At 45.2% G+C, this 18,981-nt stretch overlaps 2 protein-coding genes across 8 annotated transcripts; both read right to left on the bottom strand.

Moving 5' to 3' along the window:
• Positions 1-1,677: 1,677 nt before the first annotated feature.
• ZNF546 (zinc finger protein 546) lies at positions 1,678-10,351 on the bottom strand. 7 transcript variants are annotated; one of them, XM_012774608.3, is made up of 6 exons: positions 10,266-10,351; positions 9,520-9,575; positions 6,942-7,029; positions 5,645-5,771; positions 4,465-4,560; positions 1,678-3,918 (listed from the first exon to the last, which is right to left on the bottom strand). In XM_012774608.3, the coding sequence occupies exons 3-6, from the start codon at positions 6,948-6,950 to the stop codon at positions 1,802-1,804; spliced, it is 2,349 nt and encodes a 782-aa protein (XP_012630062.2). In that variant the 5' UTR covers positions 6,951-7,029; positions 9,520-9,575; positions 10,266-10,351; the 3' UTR covers positions 1,678-1,801. The 7 variants fall into 7 exon arrangements, with proteins under 7 accessions (XP_012630062.2, XP_012630063.2, XP_075849201.1 ...); XM_012774609.3 differs by lacking the exon at positions 9,520-9,575; XM_075993086.1 differs by lacking the exon at positions 9,520-9,575 and having other exon boundaries at positions 5,645-5,754.
• Positions 10,352-11,086: 735 nt separating this feature from the next.
• Positions 11,087-18,981, bottom strand: PSMC4 (proteasome 26S subunit, ATPase 4). Its single transcript, XM_012774612.3, has 11 exons — positions 18,797-18,981; positions 17,779-17,877; positions 17,429-17,615; positions 15,537-15,683; positions 15,346-15,455; positions 15,154-15,247; positions 12,256-12,423; positions 12,093-12,169; positions 11,771-11,939; positions 11,519-11,574; positions 11,087-11,335 (listed from the first exon to the last, which is right to left on the bottom strand). The coding sequence occupies exons 1-11, from the start codon at positions 18,830-18,832 to the stop codon at positions 11,222-11,224; spliced, it is 1,257 nt and encodes a 418-aa protein (XP_012630066.1). The 5' UTR covers positions 18,833-18,981; the 3' UTR covers positions 11,087-11,221.

Genomic DNA, 18,981 nt, shown 5'->3' with positions numbered 1-18,981 from the left:
GGTATGGTCATTTTTGGAAAGCACATTCTGCTACACCAAGTCAATGAATGTAGGATAACATAGTGGTATAATATGACATTGTATGCCACCTAATGGGTTACAAATTGAAATATAAAATATCCCCTATTAAGTAATCTTGCTAAAAGATTTGATGTACACTTAATTGGCTCTCTACTCCTAACTTCCAGTTCATGGAAAATACTGGGGATAAAGGTGCACATTTAAAAACACTTTGGAAAAACAATGACAAAAATCCAGAATGTGACATTCTACAAGTATCCTAAACTCTTAAAAAGTTAATGTTGGAAAAAGTTGCCTGGATAAGGATGCAAGGGTGGGTAGCACTGTTCTTTATTTAAAAAAGAAACTAACAATGCATAACCAAATGCAATTCATGAACTTATTTTAGTTCCTGAATTTCAAAAATAACCCATGACAATCATTCTTCACATAATTGAGAAAATATGGACTGAATATTACAGATTATGAAATGATTGTTAATCTCCTTAGGTGTGAAGCTCTATGGTAATTAAGTAGAAGGCAGCCTTTATTATTAGGAGAGGTCATGGTGTCTACAATTTATACTCAAATACGACAGTAAAAATATGTAAATCTTATGTAGAAGCAAACCAAATATGACAATATATATTAACAATTGCTGAATCAGAGAGAACATACCAATGTTCATTGTACTATTTTTTTAACTCTTCTAAACGGACAGTGGTCTTTTGGTTGTTAGTTTCTAACTTACAATGAATTGTGGGCAAAAAAGCAGATTGTGACAGAGCTGCTTTTTTGATTATGAAAAGGAAAAACATTATAGCTCTCTATAATTCTTCAAAAGCTCTCATAATCTTCACACTCATCAAATATAGAGAATTCTTCCTCACATTAATTTTCAGAGATGAATTCTGATTTTAGAAGTGGAAGTTTACTGTATTTCATTAGACTTTATCTACACTTAATTATCCAAATTTGAGCAAAAGGTAATGGATGTTTTTTACAAACTCCTTATATCCACAAGTTCTTCCTTTTACATGAATTTACTAACAGTATCACTAATGATCAAAATGATAATATTTACTGAGCACATGCTGTGTGCCAAATAGTCTTCTAAAGGTTTTATTTTTTATTAGCATTTCATCACAAAAATACTATTAGGAAGGTACTATTATTACTATTTTAAAACCAAAGCAGAGAAAGGCTTTGCCAAAACCCACACAGGCAGAGGTGGAATTATGAGAATTACAGCAAAGATGTGCCATGGCTCTAGTTTCTCCCACATTCATTATATTAATAGAATCATTTTTCTGTTACAGTGCTATATAAAGTGTGGTCCAAGTGCTGACACTGGCCCACAATTGCTTTTGGCCTGCACTGAGTTAAGATACAGAAGCTGAGAGCAAGTATTTAGAAACTTTCCAGCAATTTGAGAGCTAATTTATGTCAGTTAAATTCAATAATCAAAAATTGGGGCTTTTATTTTGTATGTGAGGTTTTCTTTCTATTCCATTTTTCTGGTAATCCAATACCACTGCATTTTATGTTCAACAACAGTTTGTAGAAGAAAAAGTCCTTGATGGTTTGACATGCACCACACCAATATCAATCTGCCAGTTTAACCAGGATTGAGTGATGCTACAGTTTTTCAATTCTTTAAATTAACATGTAAAGCCATTTCTGTTCAATTGTGAGCATGAAGCAAAAGGGATTCCCATGTTCCCTATGAATTAAAAAATTTCTCAAATTATGAATTCTCTGCTATTGTAAAGGGCATTTTCTAAACGCCATTGTATTATCTTTACATTATGCATAGGGTTTCCTCATGAATATGATTTCTCTGATGTAAAGTAAGTTGATCACTACGAATAAAGGCTTTCCCACATTCTTTACACTTATAGGGTTTTTCACCAGTATGAATCCTGTGATGTCGAGTAAGTTCCGAATTAACACTAAAGGCCTTCCCACATTCTTTACATTTATAGGGTTTCTCACCAGTATGAATTGTGTGATGTCGAGTAAGTTCTGCCTGAAGGCGAAAGGCATTCCCACATTCTTTACACCCATAAGGTTTCTCACCAGTATGAAGTCTAAAATGTTGAGTAAGATGATACCGACGACTAAAAGTCTTTCCACATTCCTTACATTCGTATGGAATCTCACCAGTGTGAATTCTTTGATGTAAGGTCAATTGGTAACTACAAATAAAAGCATTCCCACATTCATTACATATGTAGGGTTTCTCACCAGTATGGATTCTGTGATGTTGAGTAAGATGATAGTGACGACTAAAGGTCTTCCCACATTCCTTACATTCATAGGGTTTCTCACCAGTATGAATTCTGTGATGTTGAGTAAGATGATTGCTACGAATAAAGGCTTTCCCACATTCTGTACACTTATAGGGTTTTTCACCAGTATGAATTCTGTAATGCTGAGTAAGTTCTGTTTGAAAACGAAAGTCCTTTCCACACTCTTTACATGTATAGGGCTTTTCACCAGTATGAATTTTATAATGTTGAGTGAGATTATAGCGACGACTAAAAATCTTCCTGCATTCTTTACATTCATAGGTATTCTCATTGGTATGAATTCGCTGGTGTGTAAGAAGTTGATTACTACGAATAAAAGCCTTCCCACATTCCTTACATTCATAGGGTTTCTCACAAGTATGAATTCTGTGATGTCGGGTAAGTTCTGCTTGAAGACAAAAGGCTTTCCCACATTCATGACATATGTAGGGTTTCTCACCAGTATGAATTCTGTAGTGTTGAGTAAGACGATAGCGACTACTGAAGGTTTTCCCACATTCCTTACATTTATAGGGAATCTCACCGGTATGAGTTCTCAGATGTAAAGTAAGGTGATAGCCACAAATAAAGGCCTTCCCACATTCCTTACATACATAGGGTTTCTCACCAGTATGAGTTCTATGATGCCGAGTAAGTTCTGTTTGAAGACGAAAGGCTTTTCCACATTCTTTACATTCATAAGGCTTCTCACCAGTATGAATTCTATGATGTCGAGTAAGTCCTGCATGAAAACTAAAGGACTTACCACATTCTTTACATTCATAGGGTTTCTCGCCAGTATGAATTTTCTGATGTTGAACAAGGTATGAGCTATGACTAAAGGCCTTTCCACATTCATTACATTTATAAGGTTTTAAACCAGTATGAATTTTCTGATGTTGACTAACATGTCGCTGTACCCTAAAGGCTTTTCCACAAATCTTGCATTCATAAGGTCTCTCACCAGTGTGAATTCTTTGATGTTCAGTAAGCTGATAATGAAGTCTAAAGGCCTTCCCACATTCTTTACATTCATAAGGTCTCTTCCCAGCATGAATTGTCTGATGTACTCTCAGGTCTCTAATTTGACTAAAGGCTTTCCCACATTCCTTACACACATAGGGTTTTATACCAGAATGTATTCTTTGATGTTCAGTAAGGTGATAATGAAGTCTAAAGGCCTTCCCACATTCTTTACATTCATAGGGTCTCTCACCAGCATGGATTGTCTGATGTACTCTCAGATCTCCCACTCGACAAAAGGCCTTTCCACATTCCACACATTTATAGGGTCTCTCACCAGTGTGAATTCTCAGATGTTGAATAAGGTATGAATGTTGTCTGAAGGCCTTCCTACATTCCTTACAATTATATGACTTCTCTCTAGTATGAATTTTCTGATGTAGAGGAAGAGATATTGGTTTTTGGATTATCACTTCACTAATACATCCCATCTGATGTCCCTCTTGTTTCTCAAATTCATGTTTGTCCTGCAAATCATTTCTGAAAATGGTGTCCTCGTGGATGTAAGTTTTACTTTTTTCCACTGTCTGCAATTGAGATAAATATATTTCATAAACATCCTTTTCTGGAAATAAATTCTTGGTGACATACTTACACTCCAAATCTGCAAAATACAAAAAACAAAAAGCAAACAAATGCTGTAATGCTATTTTTCTGTGGGATGTGGAGGTTGCACCTTATAATTGAAATAAAAGATAAACGGAAATAACATACATTAGAAGTAAAAGGTTGAGGGCAGGAGTCAACAAAACTTTTCTGTAAAGGACCAGATAGTAAATATTTTAGGCCTTGTTAGGCATATATCTCTGTCACAATTACTTAGCTCTGCTGTTATGGCACAAAAGCAGCCACAGACAATATACAATTGAATGAGCATGGTAAAATGGTTCTCAAAAGGGAAGAAAGAAAGCAACTCTTTTTTGAAATGGGAGGGAAATATGACAGCAGAGAAATAGGCAAATGGGGGTCAAGTTCCCTTGGTAGCTCGTGTTGAAAGAATCTTAATGTTTTCCTGGTTTCAGCCCTTTCTCCATAGGCCGTGGGCCTTTGAAGGGAGCTTTCCAAACAACATCTCAGGATATGCTTCGTCCCTGATCTAGTGGACTGTAACTTGTGATGGCATTCCCCTGCTTGATTTGCTATCACTCACCTGGGTACCAATTTCTTGTCCCTTCTCTCATTACCACCCAGGGCTCTTTCTCTTGCTCCAATAAAGTAATCACATCTGGCTTAGGAATGGCACATCCTGTTCATGAGAAAAAATATGATACATTATAGAAAAAAACCCAAACACACCCCAAAACAAATATAACTTCGAAATGACTTAATTCAGACTCGTTTACATTTATAATAAACTGTAGGTCAAAACAGTACTTAATAAAGCCTTCACAGTAAAGAAGAAGGCCATTGAAGAATATTCACACTAAGATGGACTCACGATTACGGGATTAAAGAGACGAGGAAAGAGGGAAAAGGTTTGCTCTGCTTTTAAAGGTAGTGTAGAGAGGAGTTGCAAGCGAATACTCTGAAGCCCTGTGGCCTGGGTTCAAATCTTCTGCCACCTACGAGCTGTGTGACTTTGAAAAGTTACTTACCTTCCATATATTGTTGCACTTTTATCAAATGCAAAATGGGACTAATATTATCTACTTCATAGGGTTATTGTGAGAATTAAATGAATTAATATATGTAAAGGCTTAAAAGGATGCCTAGTATATAGTATTATTTTGTTGTAGATGTCACTATTTTGCTAGGAGAAATCTAAGTTTCCTAAAATACTTCCAGGTTTTTCCTTAGATATTCCTTCAACAGAAAATGCAAAATTCACAGACTGTAACTTTCAACCACAAAGCAAGTTCAAGAGAATATGTCTCTTCTAGAATGAGGTGTGTTTGCTTGAATTTTAAATGAGTATTTATTAACCTAATCCACCCCTATATAAACCATAGAGGCTCTTTTGATAGTCAAAGAAAACCAGAACCCTGAGACTAGCTGTTTTCTTGCAGGTAAGCCAGACATTAACACAGAGTAGCTGTAGGAAATCTAGTTTCTTGAAATCTAGTTTCTTGAAAATGTTGCACTACTCAAATCTGAGAATCATTTAGAAAAACAGGCAATCACAGGCCAGAGGGCAGAGTGAAAAGAGGGGGAATGTGAAGATGCACTTTAACCCAGGTGCCCATTTCCAGCCTAACAATGTTTAAACTACTTCTTTAGAAATAGGGGGCAGAAATTCAGTTGGCTTCTGAAAACAGTGTTTTGAAATTGAACAGTGGAGAAAGCTGACATTCCAGAAAACAGCCTGTAAAGCACTTGGGCAGATACCTTACCCAGTGAGAGCAGGTTGCTGTAATTCTCCAACATCACGTCCTTATACAAGTCTCTCTGCACAGGGTCCAGGCACTCCCACTCCTCTTGGGAAAGGTCTATGGCCACATCCCTGAAAGCCAAGGACACCTGAAATGACAAACCTATGTATTATAAAAGAAAAATTTTAATGTGTTTTCAAGATGGAAAACTGCTTTGCAGGAAAGCAGCAAGTAAACTGGGGTTCAAGCCTGCGATATTTATGGAAGAATAAGAAAACTAGTATTTAAGAAATACGGCGCTAAGATGCTTTTGATGCAAATTAAATGAAATAGCATAAATAAGCACATTATGTGCCTGGGTTTTAAGTTCTGAATAAATGTGAGTTTCATCATCCTCTCTTCAAGGAATATTTTCTTCAATAGAATTTTCCCCAAAAAAGTACTCTAAAATTTCTATGTGATTTCATTGAACTCAGGTTCTTATCATGTAAGATAACATCCATCTTGTGGGTACATCAGACTACTCCTTTTAGGCTTAGGCATTTAGGTGGGACAGAATGCTTAAGGTCTTCCCCAATCCTGGGGGCCTATTTTCATCCATCATTAGGGATCTAGAGGATCTTCCTACCTACTACCCCCACTGTCCCTCAGGAACGCTTGCCTTATTCCTAAGCTAGAGGACAATGATGTAGAATGATCCACAATGACACTGATGTCACTGGAGACCAGCACAACCTCTTCAACCACAAACCTGAATTTTGTCCTATTGTTCATCCCTCAGGGATCCCCTGGCTAGATCCCTGAAAACACCACATAGAGGCCCCAACCACATTTCAACCTGGTTCTCTAAGCCTCTCAATGCACCAGATCTCACCTTTTCTTCTGGGGCTGACATGGAAGACAGTGTTTGAGTCATCTGCGATGGCAAAACACTCACCACTAAATTCCATCCTATCACCCTCAAAGCTCAGGTCTGTGGAGTCTAATGGGACTACCATCTCTATACCATAGAATCAGGACTCTGATGATGGAAGCTCCAATATTTCCCTTGAGATACTTCATCTTTCACTGCTTGGTCAGTGCTCCTGAGAGAAGACGTGGAAGATGTATGAAAAACGAATAGGTGAACACAGGTAAGAGAAGAGAGGGGCAAATGTGGAGGACACTAGGCTGTTTAGCAGCATCCTTCACTGTGATCGGAGTAAGTGGAAAGCAGGTTCACCAACAGGGTTGTCTTAGGAAGGAAGGATCAGGATAATAAAAATGATCACATGAATTTAAAAACATAGTATTTCAAATAATAGAATTACAAACTTACATGGGCCATGGTTTTAGAACTGTATCAACTTGTCAGTTTTCCTTGGACTTCCTCAATTAGAGCAGCATAGAGTTCAGAAAAGCCAGGGCTGAGGAAGGAACAAGTGACTTTGAGACCAGATGTGGCTAAGAATTCCCAAAATGATTTATGTTAATATGATCCTGTTTTTACTTCATTTCTACTTACAACCCCATACAAACTAGGAGAGACAACAAGGAGTCTGGATAAAGCCACACCCTTCCTATACCATGGGGAACCACCTGAGCAAGCGTAGATACTGAGCAGAGGCCTCCTGCATGGAGCCAGATCAGACATTCCAGCAGAAAGGTTTCTGGACCACCCCAGTTTCTGATGATGCTGATCTGTGGCTGAGACTAAATTGTTAAGTCCTGCCCTGAGCAGATCCTCTTCTGTCCATGCCCACTTTAGGGCTGAGAAGGGGCTGCCCCCTCCAAACCCGAACATCATTCATGGCTTGGGAATATGCCCACACTCTGCAGACATGAAGGCAGAAAACAGCAGGCAGCCTTTCCCACTGAAAAACTGCACTTGCCAGAATCATAGCCCCCAGAATCTTCTGTATCCAACCAACCTCTATTTCCTAATCAGGATCATCTAAACTCTTTCCTGCATGAAGTCACTGACCACCCCAGTATCTGAATATCAAGGCTGAGAGGTGCGAATTTATGCTGATGGTTGCTAATTTATATCACGGTTGCCCATGACAACAACAGAAATAAACATTTTTAGGATCTTCCACATGAAGATCCCTATATCACATTAACATTTAATCATGTGATATAGTTATCTCCATTCAACAGATGAGGTAATGGAGGCTCAAAGTAAAGTTCCTTGCCTCAATTCACGGTTAGTAAGAGTCAGAGCTGTGTTTGGAATCCACATTTCTCTAAATATAAAAGCCAATTCTCTTTCAACTCTGGCTTTTGTCTCTGAAGCCCAGGATTTCTTTAAGTGAAACCTGAGTATGGGTAATTCGCTAAAAATAGCAAGACAGACTCTCTGTGTCCTTTTAATGATCAATTAGTGCAATTCCTATTCTGCAGGAAGAAAAGTATACACACATGCACACACATACATACACACAGGAAAAATCTTGCTAAAATATAAAATTTTGCTAAAATATACTATTTCCCCAAAATATTAACAGTGATGCTGGGGCTATTTTACCTTTCTTCCTTATAAGCCCCTTATGTAACATAACTGAATAACTGAATTGTTTGTAAAAAGTGAGCATTAATTCCATAATCAGAAGTACACAATAAATCTAAACCCAATTATAAAATAAAATTTTTTAACATGTTGGAAGCAAATTGGTTTGACATGTGGAGACAGTAAGGAAATCAGTGTGACCACTATAAATAATGCCTACCAGTTCCTGAACATGAATTCTTCAATTCAACAAGGGCTTTTCACTATTAACATTCTTCTCTGAACACAAGTCAGGTGAGCACCATGTGCAGTCTGAATAAGAAAATTTATGCAAAGCAGATGGAACAGTGTTTGGTTCTCCTCTATTTCCCCGAGTATCATTTTGGGTTTTTTTGTTTGTTTGTTTGTTTGTTTTGAGACAGAGTCTCGCTTTGTTCCCCAGGCTAGAGTGAGTGCCGTGGCGTCAGCCTAGCTCACAGCAACCTCAAACTCCTGGACTCAAGAAATCCTGCTGCCTCAGCCTCCCGAGTAGCTGGGACTACAGGCATGCACCACCATGCCCGGCTAGTTTTTTTCTATATATATTAGTTAGCCAATTAATTTCTTTCTATTTATAGTAGAGACGGAGTCTCGCTCTTGCTCAGGCTGGTTTCGAACTCCTGACCTCAAGCAATCTGCCCACCTCGGCCTCCCAGAGTGCTAGGATTACAGGCGTGAGCCACTGCGCCCGGCCTGAAGTATCATTTTGGATCTAATCCTTGTTAAATGTCTTTAAATTCCAATGCCAGTGAATGAGGTTAATATAAAATTTAAAATTCGAATATTATTATTCATCACTGTATTACTTTTGCTGGGAACTTTCATCCTATAGCTCAATATTTGACTTCCCTCATATGTACTTTTTTTCCCCTTATGACTGTTTATAAACATAAATCTCAACTCTTTGATTCCCTGGAAAAAAAGCTTGCTCATATTCACACAGATTTCTATCCTCAGACTTTTAATCACATTCCCAATCCTAAAATCCTTACAAAGCAGATGATTGTTACCACTTACCGACACCAGCGAAACCATCTCTGATCCTGTCATACTTTTAAACTGAGGTCTTTGGAGAAGATCAATGATGTGTTTCTACCTAAACATTAATCTCAATAAAACAAAGTTTTAACTTTAGATTCCAGGATAGGCATTTCTCTACCATTATAAAACATGACTGCAGAGGAATGATTTGAACAGGAGAAAGGCATTTGGAAGCCAGTGAAGAAAAGGAGCCATCTGCGTGGCCATCATTCACTGGAAAGGAAGGCCTAGGACAGGTCACTGGACATTTCAGGAAAAGAAAAGCAAATGTTTCCATGTAGTAAGAACAAAAATGCATTTTATGAACAAAGAGGAAACATAAATTCACCTGGATGTGGACTTTTAGACGTGCTACACAATTTTTCCCTCCTCTTCACGATCGATCTTTATTTTGACGAATGGCAGGATTGGGGAAGAAGGAAATCATGAGACAGTAGGCCTTTCTTACAGCACACGGCGACCTAGAATATCCCCGCCAGGGCCACATCTGCCTTGACGTCACACACATAACCAGATGTGGGAGGGAGGCTGGAATCTGTCTCTGAATTCTCAGCAAATTTCTAGGATCAGATGGGAATGATGTGGCTCTGAAAAATGTGACTGCCACACAGCGGCTCCAAGTGGGAACCCGTCCATCATGTTGTTCCAGGATCCTGTTTCAGGGACACTTCTACTCAAAAGTCCAATCTCAAACAGGACTGTGCCTTCCTGCGGGGACGTTCATCCTAGAGCTCAAATTTTACTTTCCCCTTGGGGACGTTGTGCATTTCTCAGGGACGGTGAGGGGAGGGAGTCAGTGACACACACCCATGAGTCAGGCGCAAGTCTCAGCCTCACACCCGCTCCCACCGTCACAAAGGCCCAACCCGGCCCTGACAGGCGCACGGTCGCGCGCGTCCACACACACACACAGACTGCCACACTTGGTCACCCAATCCCCCTCCTCTGCTCCTCACGCACTCACAGGCCCGAGGCTCCCTCCGGGCACGCCACGCCGTGTCCGCGCCCCGGTGCTCCTCACTTTGGGTGGCAGCCTATTCCCAACGCTGCCCCCCGAGTCCCGCTTCCCCTCACCTAGATAGATCCGACTCCTCGCTCGGCTGCAACTAACTCGCCCCGCGCGGCTACACCGGCGAGAACGCACCGGAAGAGGCCCGCGGGGTCCAGGCTGACTCTGCCCGTGGGGCTTCTGGGAAATGTAGTCCATCGCCGGACGCCGGTTCGCTCGGGCGCAGGCGCGCGCCGATCTCGCGGCTCTGCCGGACAACCAAGGAGCCGGGGCGGGGGACTGAGGAAGGGAACCTACACCCCGCGAGCTGTCTGGGCTACGCAAGCGCGCCAGGCAGCCTGAAGTGCGCAAACTTCGAGAACATCTGCGGGTGCCACCCTGAGCTGAGTGCGTGAGCTGTCGGGTGCCAGCTCCGCAAGGTGGAGTTTTGTCTATTTTTCTTCCAGGGAGTCTCAGCGCTTGGTATACAGCAGGGGCTCAATATGTGTATTTTAAATAAGAGTACCGGGCTGTTCGAGCATGTGTGTCACTGTGAGGGTTGCGGGACCAACTGAGCCTCGCTGAAAACCCAAATGATTTTTTACTGGTAGGAAATGGGGGGGAGGAGACGCATAGGGGCTTTATTCCGCGGCTAGGGACTGGTGTCTCACGTTCATTCCATCCCCTTCCCTGAATGTCTGAAGCCACCTGTTTCGAATTCTTTGCTTCTCTCTCCAGCTGCTACCCAAGCCGTGTCCTTCACCCACTCATCTGTCAGGAAATCAGAAGGCACCCAGAGGATCTGATTCAAGGCCCAGATTCTCCAAAGAACTTAAAAAACGTCTAAAAAGAAATTAAATCTTCCCCATGGAATGGGAGGTCAAAAAGAAAAAAGTAAGAAATTAAATGGATTCAATTTTATCTATTTATTGAATAAACCAATCCTGGGTAAAGAGAAAAGAACACTAAGTTTTGGGACAGAGGGACTGGGCAGGTGGCAGAAGCCCCAGCCCAGAGGGGTGTGGGGGAGGAAAGGGAGGGGTCATTTGTAAAACTCATGCTCTTGCTCGTCCTTCTTGATGACAGTCTTGTATGCTTTCTCGAAGTCCTTGGCCAGGACGATGTAGCGGTTCTCACGGACGGCCAACATCCCACTCTGTTGAAGGATAAGAGTTAAAATCTATTTCCTGTACTCCCCACTCCTAGTGATGGTGGAGGAAGAGAAAGATGGGGCCCAAGACCCAGGAGGCAAGAGGGGACCAAAGGATTGCAGCAGAGTGGTCTCAGAGAAGAGGAAGAAGGGTCCCCTGCCCAGATGCAGAGAGAAGCCATTCCTCACCTCCTGACAGATGGAGTTGATATCAGCTCCTGAAATCTTATCTGGCCGGGCCACATCTGTAGCAAGTGAGTTAAGGAAACCATTCCCTGCCTGATGGGGTGAATGCCTGGAGCCAGAAGACATCCTTGGCCATCTCTGTCACCACCCTCCTCCCTGGACCTTGGTCCCCATCTGCAGGGATAGCAGAGATGGAGGTGAATATCCAGTCCCCATTCCCTACTGTGGTCGCTCCATCACTTGGGAACAGGATACAATCTTCCAAGTCAACCTCCTCAGAGAGGTTCATCTTGCTGGTGATAGTGGAAAAAATCAATCTTTTCTGGCGACGATCCGGGAGGGGGAATTCAATTTTACGGTCGAGGCGGCCTGGCCGTAGCAGGGCTGGATCCAGGGTGTCTGCTCTGTTTGTGGCCATGATCACCTGGCAGTGGGGGCAAGCCAGCTCAGACCTCTGTCCCCTCCCCACTGCCTTCTCCGCCTCTTGCGATGATATCCACCCCTCACGTGATATCCAGCCCCTACCGTTCCCTCATTCCTAGACCCCACCTCCTCTTGCCCATCCAGAACCCCGAACCTTGACATTGACGTTCTGGTCGAATCCATCCATTTGATTCAGCAGCTCCAGCAGGATTCTCTGAACCTCCCTGTCAGCTGGAGAATGCGGGGCACAGTCAGTCCAGGACATCCTGTGTGACAAGCCAGCCCAAGCCCCCGGGCCCTTTTTGGGCATCACTCACCCCCCGTCTGGGCATCAAATCTCTTGGTGGCGATGGCATCAATCTCGTCTATAAAGATGATGGCAGGGGCGTTCTCCTTGGCCAGGCGGAACACATCCCGGACCATGCGGGGGCCCTCGCCCAGGTATTTCTGTACAAACTCTGAGCCCACGACCCGGATAAATGCAGCTGATGGCAAGATGACAAGGGTTAGATGGAGATGAGCGTCCTGTGGGGCCCGTTCTGCTTTAACTGAAACTGGGAATTCCCTGAAGACATCCTTTTGCTTGGATGCCCACTCCTAGTGGCTGGGTCTCAGATCCAGCCTGAGGACCAGCCATCTGTTTGTGCCCTACGGCAAGCGACTCAGCACTGCAAATCATGAACCCTGCTCACAGATGTGCCATTTTTTAGCCCAACATTTAAAAATTGGGATACTAAATACTAAAACCCCCCCCAAAACTGGATTTCCAGAGTGATTCCAATGTTAGTAGCAGATACATTGCCTTGATACTAAGACATCACACTGTCTTCCCAAGAGCTCTGAATTCCTGTTTGCTGTATGGACCTGCTTTTTAGTTACCTGAAACAGCCAGGGACCACGGGCACATCTTCTGATATAATTGACAACTGGCAACGCAGTTGAAGACAGGTTTGTTCTGGGCCCAGCCTTTGGACTTGTTTCTTACAGTTTAATTTGTTTCTTTCTTTCTTTTTTCTTTTTCTTTTTTTTTTTTTTTTGAGGCAGAGTCTCGCTTTGTTGCCCAGGCTAGAGTGAGTGCCGTGGCGTCAGCCTAGCTCACAGCAACCTCAATCTCCTGGGCTCAAGTGATCCTCCTGCCTCAGCCTCCCGAGTAGCTGGGACTACAGGCATGTGCCACCATGCCCGGCTAATTTTTTCTATATATATTTTTAGTTGGTTGATTAATTTCTTTCTATTTTTAGTAGAAATGGGGTCTCGCTCTTGCTCAGGCTGGTTTCGAACTCCCGACCTCTAGCGATCCGCCTGCCTCGGCCTCCCAGAGTGCTAGGATTACAGGCGTGAGCCACCACGCCCGGCCTTAATTTGTTTCTTAATGACCGAATGCAGCTTTGTGCTGTGCAGACCACACCCCCAGGATTCTCCTTCCAGCCGCCGTGGAGAATGGAGACACACGTCCATGCACATAGGCCAGGGGGCGTCATGTCATAAACGAGGAGTTGTGCAAGGCTGCAGCTCTGCCCTCTGCACTCCCTAAGATCCAAACTTTACACCTGGTAGCGCAAAGTGTCCCTCTTTTCCAGTCCCTGCATCACCTGGGGGCCCACTCAGCATCTGAACCTCAAGGTTTCTGACCTTTTCTACCCTAAACACATTGTGACAGCCTTGCTTTGGCCACATATTTACCTAGCTGCTCTGCAGGCATCCAACCAGTTCCATGTGAACCCCCCCCATCTCTAGAATTGTCTTATCTTTTTTTAAAAAGAAAATGATTTTGACTAGCCAAACCCAATGGAATTGCCTTACCTGACCCCAGCTTGTCTGTTGGCCTTTCCTACTCAATCGCTGCAGTCCCCGTCCTACCCCGCCTTCCCTGTCCGTCTTTGTCCTCCCAGGCTCTCATCCCCCTCTGGGCTCTGATACTTCCTCCACCTGCCCAGGAATGGGCTCCTGCTTCAGTTATTCTTACTAAACTGCATGAATTGCCATAACAAAGAGATGAACTCCCATCTCAGCTTGGGCCTTAATCTTCCTCCCCAGTCAGGAAACTCAACCCCAGTGAGGAAATTTTCATGCTGCTCCACCCCTAATGCACTCTCTCTCCTCCCTCTCTCTGCCAGTGACAAACCACCCTGATTCACTCAGAAAGAGACACCATGAAGCACGACTCCCTCGATTTCTGCTCCTACTCAGCCAAGCTTGTCTGTCTTCACTGGATTGGAACTCTGGGCAGAACAAGGCACTAGTAGAAAACCTAGTGAAATTAGAAGGAGGCCCACACTTGAGTTCATGGTACCGTACCAGCGTAAATTTCCTGGTTTTCGTAACTGTACTGTGGCTATGTTAATTAAAATAATGACATTAGGGAATCTGGCTGAGTGGTACACAGGGACTCTCTGAAATAATTTTCTATTAAATTATTTTCAGAAAACATTTAAATACAGTTTTTCAAAACTAAATAAGAAAAAGGTAACTGGCAGGTTTCCTGGATCTTAAACAACACAAAGCTTTATGGCCTCTTTCTTTCTTTCTTCAATGGTCTGTCATCCTCTTGCCAAGACTCTTTAATTATCCTTTGCAACTTTTTTTTTTTTCTCGGTACATACGTACAGCAAAAGCCTGCCCCTTAGTCACTGAGGCCAAGGAATCAATAGAGTAGGTAATAGCTTGAGGTTTGGGGTCAACAGTTTGGGATTAAATCCCGGCACAACCGCTTGCAAGCTGGTGACCTTGAGCAAGTTACCTATGTTTCCTTTTGTGTAAACTAGAGACAACAACGGTACCTATTTTACTGGGGCGGGGGGGGGGGGGGGGGGGGGGGATTCTGGCCTCTAAATAATTAAGTATTAATTAAACAATTAATACATGCCTAAATGCTGAGAGCTGTTCCTGTTACATATCATAAATGGTATCTATTACTCCCACCACACAAATACCTGCAACAAGGACTGCTAGACAGCAGGGAGAAAAACAAGAACAGGGCAGACAGGCACCACCACAAATTCCCGTCTCCAACCTCACCTGGGTCCTCCCACTGCCACCTGGGTCCTCCCACTGCCTGGGAAGGATCTGACATCACTCCTGGAAGCCCTTTCTGTTGTCCTTCAGCACCTCACCTTGTCCCCTCTTCACTGTCAGATGACCTCACCTATGTCACCCCAAAGAAATGAGAGGCCCCTCAAGTGGTCAGAGCTCAGGAGGGTGGGCGGGAGGCTCACCTGTCGTGTGATGTGCCACCGCCTTTGCCAACATGGTCTTCCCACAGCCGGGTGGGCCGTACATGAGGACGCCTCGGGGAGGATCGATGCCGATCTGAAACCCAGAGGGGGAAAGGAGGATGAGCCGGGGGTCCGTCACCCACCCCAGACCCAGCAGGGCCTCTCCTCTCCCTGCCATCTCCACTGCCTCACCTGCTTGTAGAGCTCGAAGTGCGTGAGCGGGAGCTCCACGGCCTCCCGCACCTCCTGCTTCTGGATGTCCATGCCCCCGATGTCCGCGTACATCACGTCTGGCTTCTGATCTGGTGGGAGAGCAGAGCTGGGGCTCCCAGCCTGGCCCACAGGGTCCCCCTGGGCCTCCCTGGCCGCGGGCTGCCCCTCACCTGAGGTGAGCATCATGATGCTGCTGTCGGCCTCGGGGGGCAGCACGTCCACCAGGGCGTTGCTGTGCTTGTGGAGGGCCACCGACGCGTTGGGCTTGAGCAGCTCGCGGTCGATGGTGCTCAGGATGCGCACGTAATAGTTGGAGCCTTTGGACGGGAGGCAGCAAGGGCGGGGGGCGGGGGATGAGAAGCAACAGAGCCTCAAAACCGTCCCTTCCTCCTTCCTCCAACCTCAGTTGCACCCTCCAGGCCACCAATATCTCTCAGACGCCGAGGGGCCCGCTCTGGGCCTCCAGTCTGTCCCCACATTCATGCTAGCGACTTCCTTGTCTGTCTATAGCCCTGACTCTTTAGCACTAGCCCTGGTGAACAGCATGCCTCGCCTGATGTCCCCTGAGTGTCCCACTTGCTGTGTCCCAATGTGATCTTGGTATATTTCCCCCAGTAGTGCTCCTGGATCTCAGTCCCAAGGAGACCCACTGTCTCCCAGTCCCCAGCCAGAGCCCTGAGCCTCAGCCAGGACCCTTCTCCACTCCCCTCCACAGCCCATCAGTCACCACAACCTCCCACCCAGCCTCCTGAGTGTCTGTCCAACCAGTCCCTCCTCTCCTCCCCATGACCCCTGCCCTGATTCAGCCCCGTCCCCTCCCATCTAGGTCCCTGTACAACACTTCCCTGGTCACCCGGCCTCCAGTCTCCTCTCTCCAGCCCACCTCCTATATGTATGCTGGTGATGCACATCTCTTTCCAGGCTCAGTCTCTCTCCTGACCACCAAAGCTAAGTGTCCCACAGCCTCAAGGACACCTCCCCATGATGCCTTGGACTGCCCTCACTGCTTCCCTCCAAACCTACTCCTCTACCCCTGTTGCCATCTCAGAGAGAGCCCCACAGTCCCCCTGAGTTCCACAGGTCAAAGGTACAGCCTTCATCCTGGATAGCTCCCTCCCCTCACTTCCCCACGGCCCATCAGTCCAATTCCAGGCACGATCACACACCTCCCCCCTCAGAACTTTTACAAGAACATGGCTTGGTCCAGAATAGCAGAGGCCAGAAGCAGGAAAATACAGATAAGACACCAGAGACAATGACCATGAGGACAGGGCCTGGACCTACATTAATAACAGCAGCTACCATATACCTTACCAGAGCCCAGTCTCTTAACACTCCACCATGGTTTCAAACTACAGGCCCTAATCCAGTAGTAATTGCGAGACCGATTTAGAGGGTCATAACTAGAACTGTGTTTAAAACAAAACAGACTAGAACGGAATGGAAAACATCAGAATATATCACACATAGTAAGGCTAAATATCCTTGGTAAAACTTTTGTTTTATATGTATGTTTAAATAGAGGCAGAGACAGGCATTCACAATGTAAAATATATTTCTTTTTTTTTTTTTTTTTTTGAGACAGAGTCTCACTTTGTTGCCCAGGCTAGAGTGAGTGCCGTGGCATCAGCCTAGCTCACAGAAACCTCAAACTCCTGGGCTCAAGCGATCCTGCTGCCTCAGCCTCCTGAGTAGCTGGGACTACAGGCATGAGCCACCATGCCCGGCTAATTTTTTTGTATGTATATTAGTTGGCCAATTAATTTCTTTCTATTTATAGTAGAGACGGGGTCTCGCTCTTGCTCAGGTTGGTTTCGAACTCCTAAACTTAAACGATCCGCCCGCCTCGGCCTCCCAGAGAGCTAGGATCACAGGCATGAGCCACCGCGCCCGGCCTGTAAAATATATTTCTACTTTTGGATCTGTCAAAATTCTCTGAAGAACACCATTATACTGTCCTGCCTTGTTTGCTGCTGTTTAAGACCCTAGCACATGGCAGGAAACAGTTGTTAAGTGGGGAGAGGAATGAATGAGGTGTCCCCCATCCTCCACATCCACACACCTGTGGTAGAGCCCACGATGGCTGTATTCTGATCCACGGCCTCCAGAAATTGCCCAATGACCAGTGGGATGCTCTGGATTCGCTTCACCTCCTCCTGGGCATGAAGGAATTCCTTCTTCAAGTTCTTCTGTTCATCTTTGATGTACTCCTCCTGCACCTCTAGGAACTCCAGCTCTTGCTGCAGTTTCTGTGAGCAGAGAGTGCACAGGAAGGGGATGGTTCCAGGCCTTGCTGAGCCAGAGAGTGGGGGAAAGTGGGGGGAATATGAGATGCTGGGCCCTGTGCAGGAAAGTGGGGGGAATATGAGATGCTGGGCCCTGTGCAGGATTTGCGTTGGGAGTTGAATGTACCTTGTAGCGGCTGTACAGGTCCTCCAGGTCCTCCGGCTCAGGACCCAGGAAGGACAGGCCAGTCTGGGGCCGGGACACAGACAATGCTGGTATCTCATCCTAGACCAAAGGGGAAAACTCAGGTTAGATCTAGAGGTTAGATCCTCATGAAAGCATCCCGAATCCTCTCCCCACTTTACCGTGAAGTCACCGAGTCCCTAACAGTCTCCTGACATTATTCAAAATAGATCCTGAAAACCTCCCAGCCCCCTAAATAGGCTTCAGTTGTCACCCAACCCCCTAAACAGGCCCCTCTGTCAACTTGCCCCCCAAACAGATCTTTTCCAATCATTCACAATCATAGCATGTCCCCAGTGTCACCCAACTCCCAACAAGGGTCTAGATGTCACATCAATTCCTTACCAGACCCCAATGGTCCCCAGCCCCTCTCAGCAAGTTCCTAATGTCGTCAGATGGCTCTCCCAGATAGGCTGTTAAAGTCACTGCACCCTCAAAGAGTCCTGGCATTCCCCAGTTTCCCCCCCAAATATCGCTCATGTCACAGACTCTCAACTCACAGTTGGCCCAGACACCACTCAGCCAAGCCACAGATAATATACTTAGCCACCGCCTCAAATCCCCAAGCCAAGCCCCCAACATGTGTCAGTCCCCCAGCCTAGACCCCGACATCAGTCGGCCTCATGGCTGCGTCCCATACATCACTCACCACCCGACCCAATCCCAACCCTACACTTATGTCACTTATGTCACTAACCACTCCCAGCCAGGCCTCGGAATTAATCAGTCTCAAAGACACTCTAATGTCACTCACACCCCTAGGCCCCTTTCTGAGTCCTACCGCCTTCCTAACATCACTCGGCCACCCAGACAGGCCTCTGGACAGCGCAAAGATCTCCAGTGAGACCTCTGAAATCGCCCGGGCTGGGATCATCGAGGCCTTTCTGCCCCAACTCAAGTCTGGCTTCACCCTCTCCCCACTTGCCCGGCCCGGACTAAAAATTCCAAGTCCCCAGTGCACCTGAGCCTTCTCCACCAAGATGCCTATTTCCTCCATAGTGACCAAGCCTGCCTCTGTGCGGCCCGGTCTGATCAGTCACCGCTTCCGCTGACCCCACCGGAAGTCCATGGCCTAAGGGACCTCTGGGAAACGTAGTTCAAGATATCGCTGAGACAGGGATGGATGAGCCGGATAGGATGAAGGGT

Source organism: Microcebus murinus, chromosome 16, assembly GCF_040939455.1.
Source record: "Microcebus murinus isolate Inina chromosome 16, M.murinus_Inina_mat1.0, whole genome shotgun sequence".
Lineage (NCBI taxonomy): Eukaryota > Metazoa > Chordata > Mammalia > Primates > Cheirogaleidae > Microcebus > Microcebus murinus.
The sequence above is the reverse complement of the archived record's forward strand: the minus strand, read 5'-3'. Positions and strand labels throughout refer to the sequence as shown.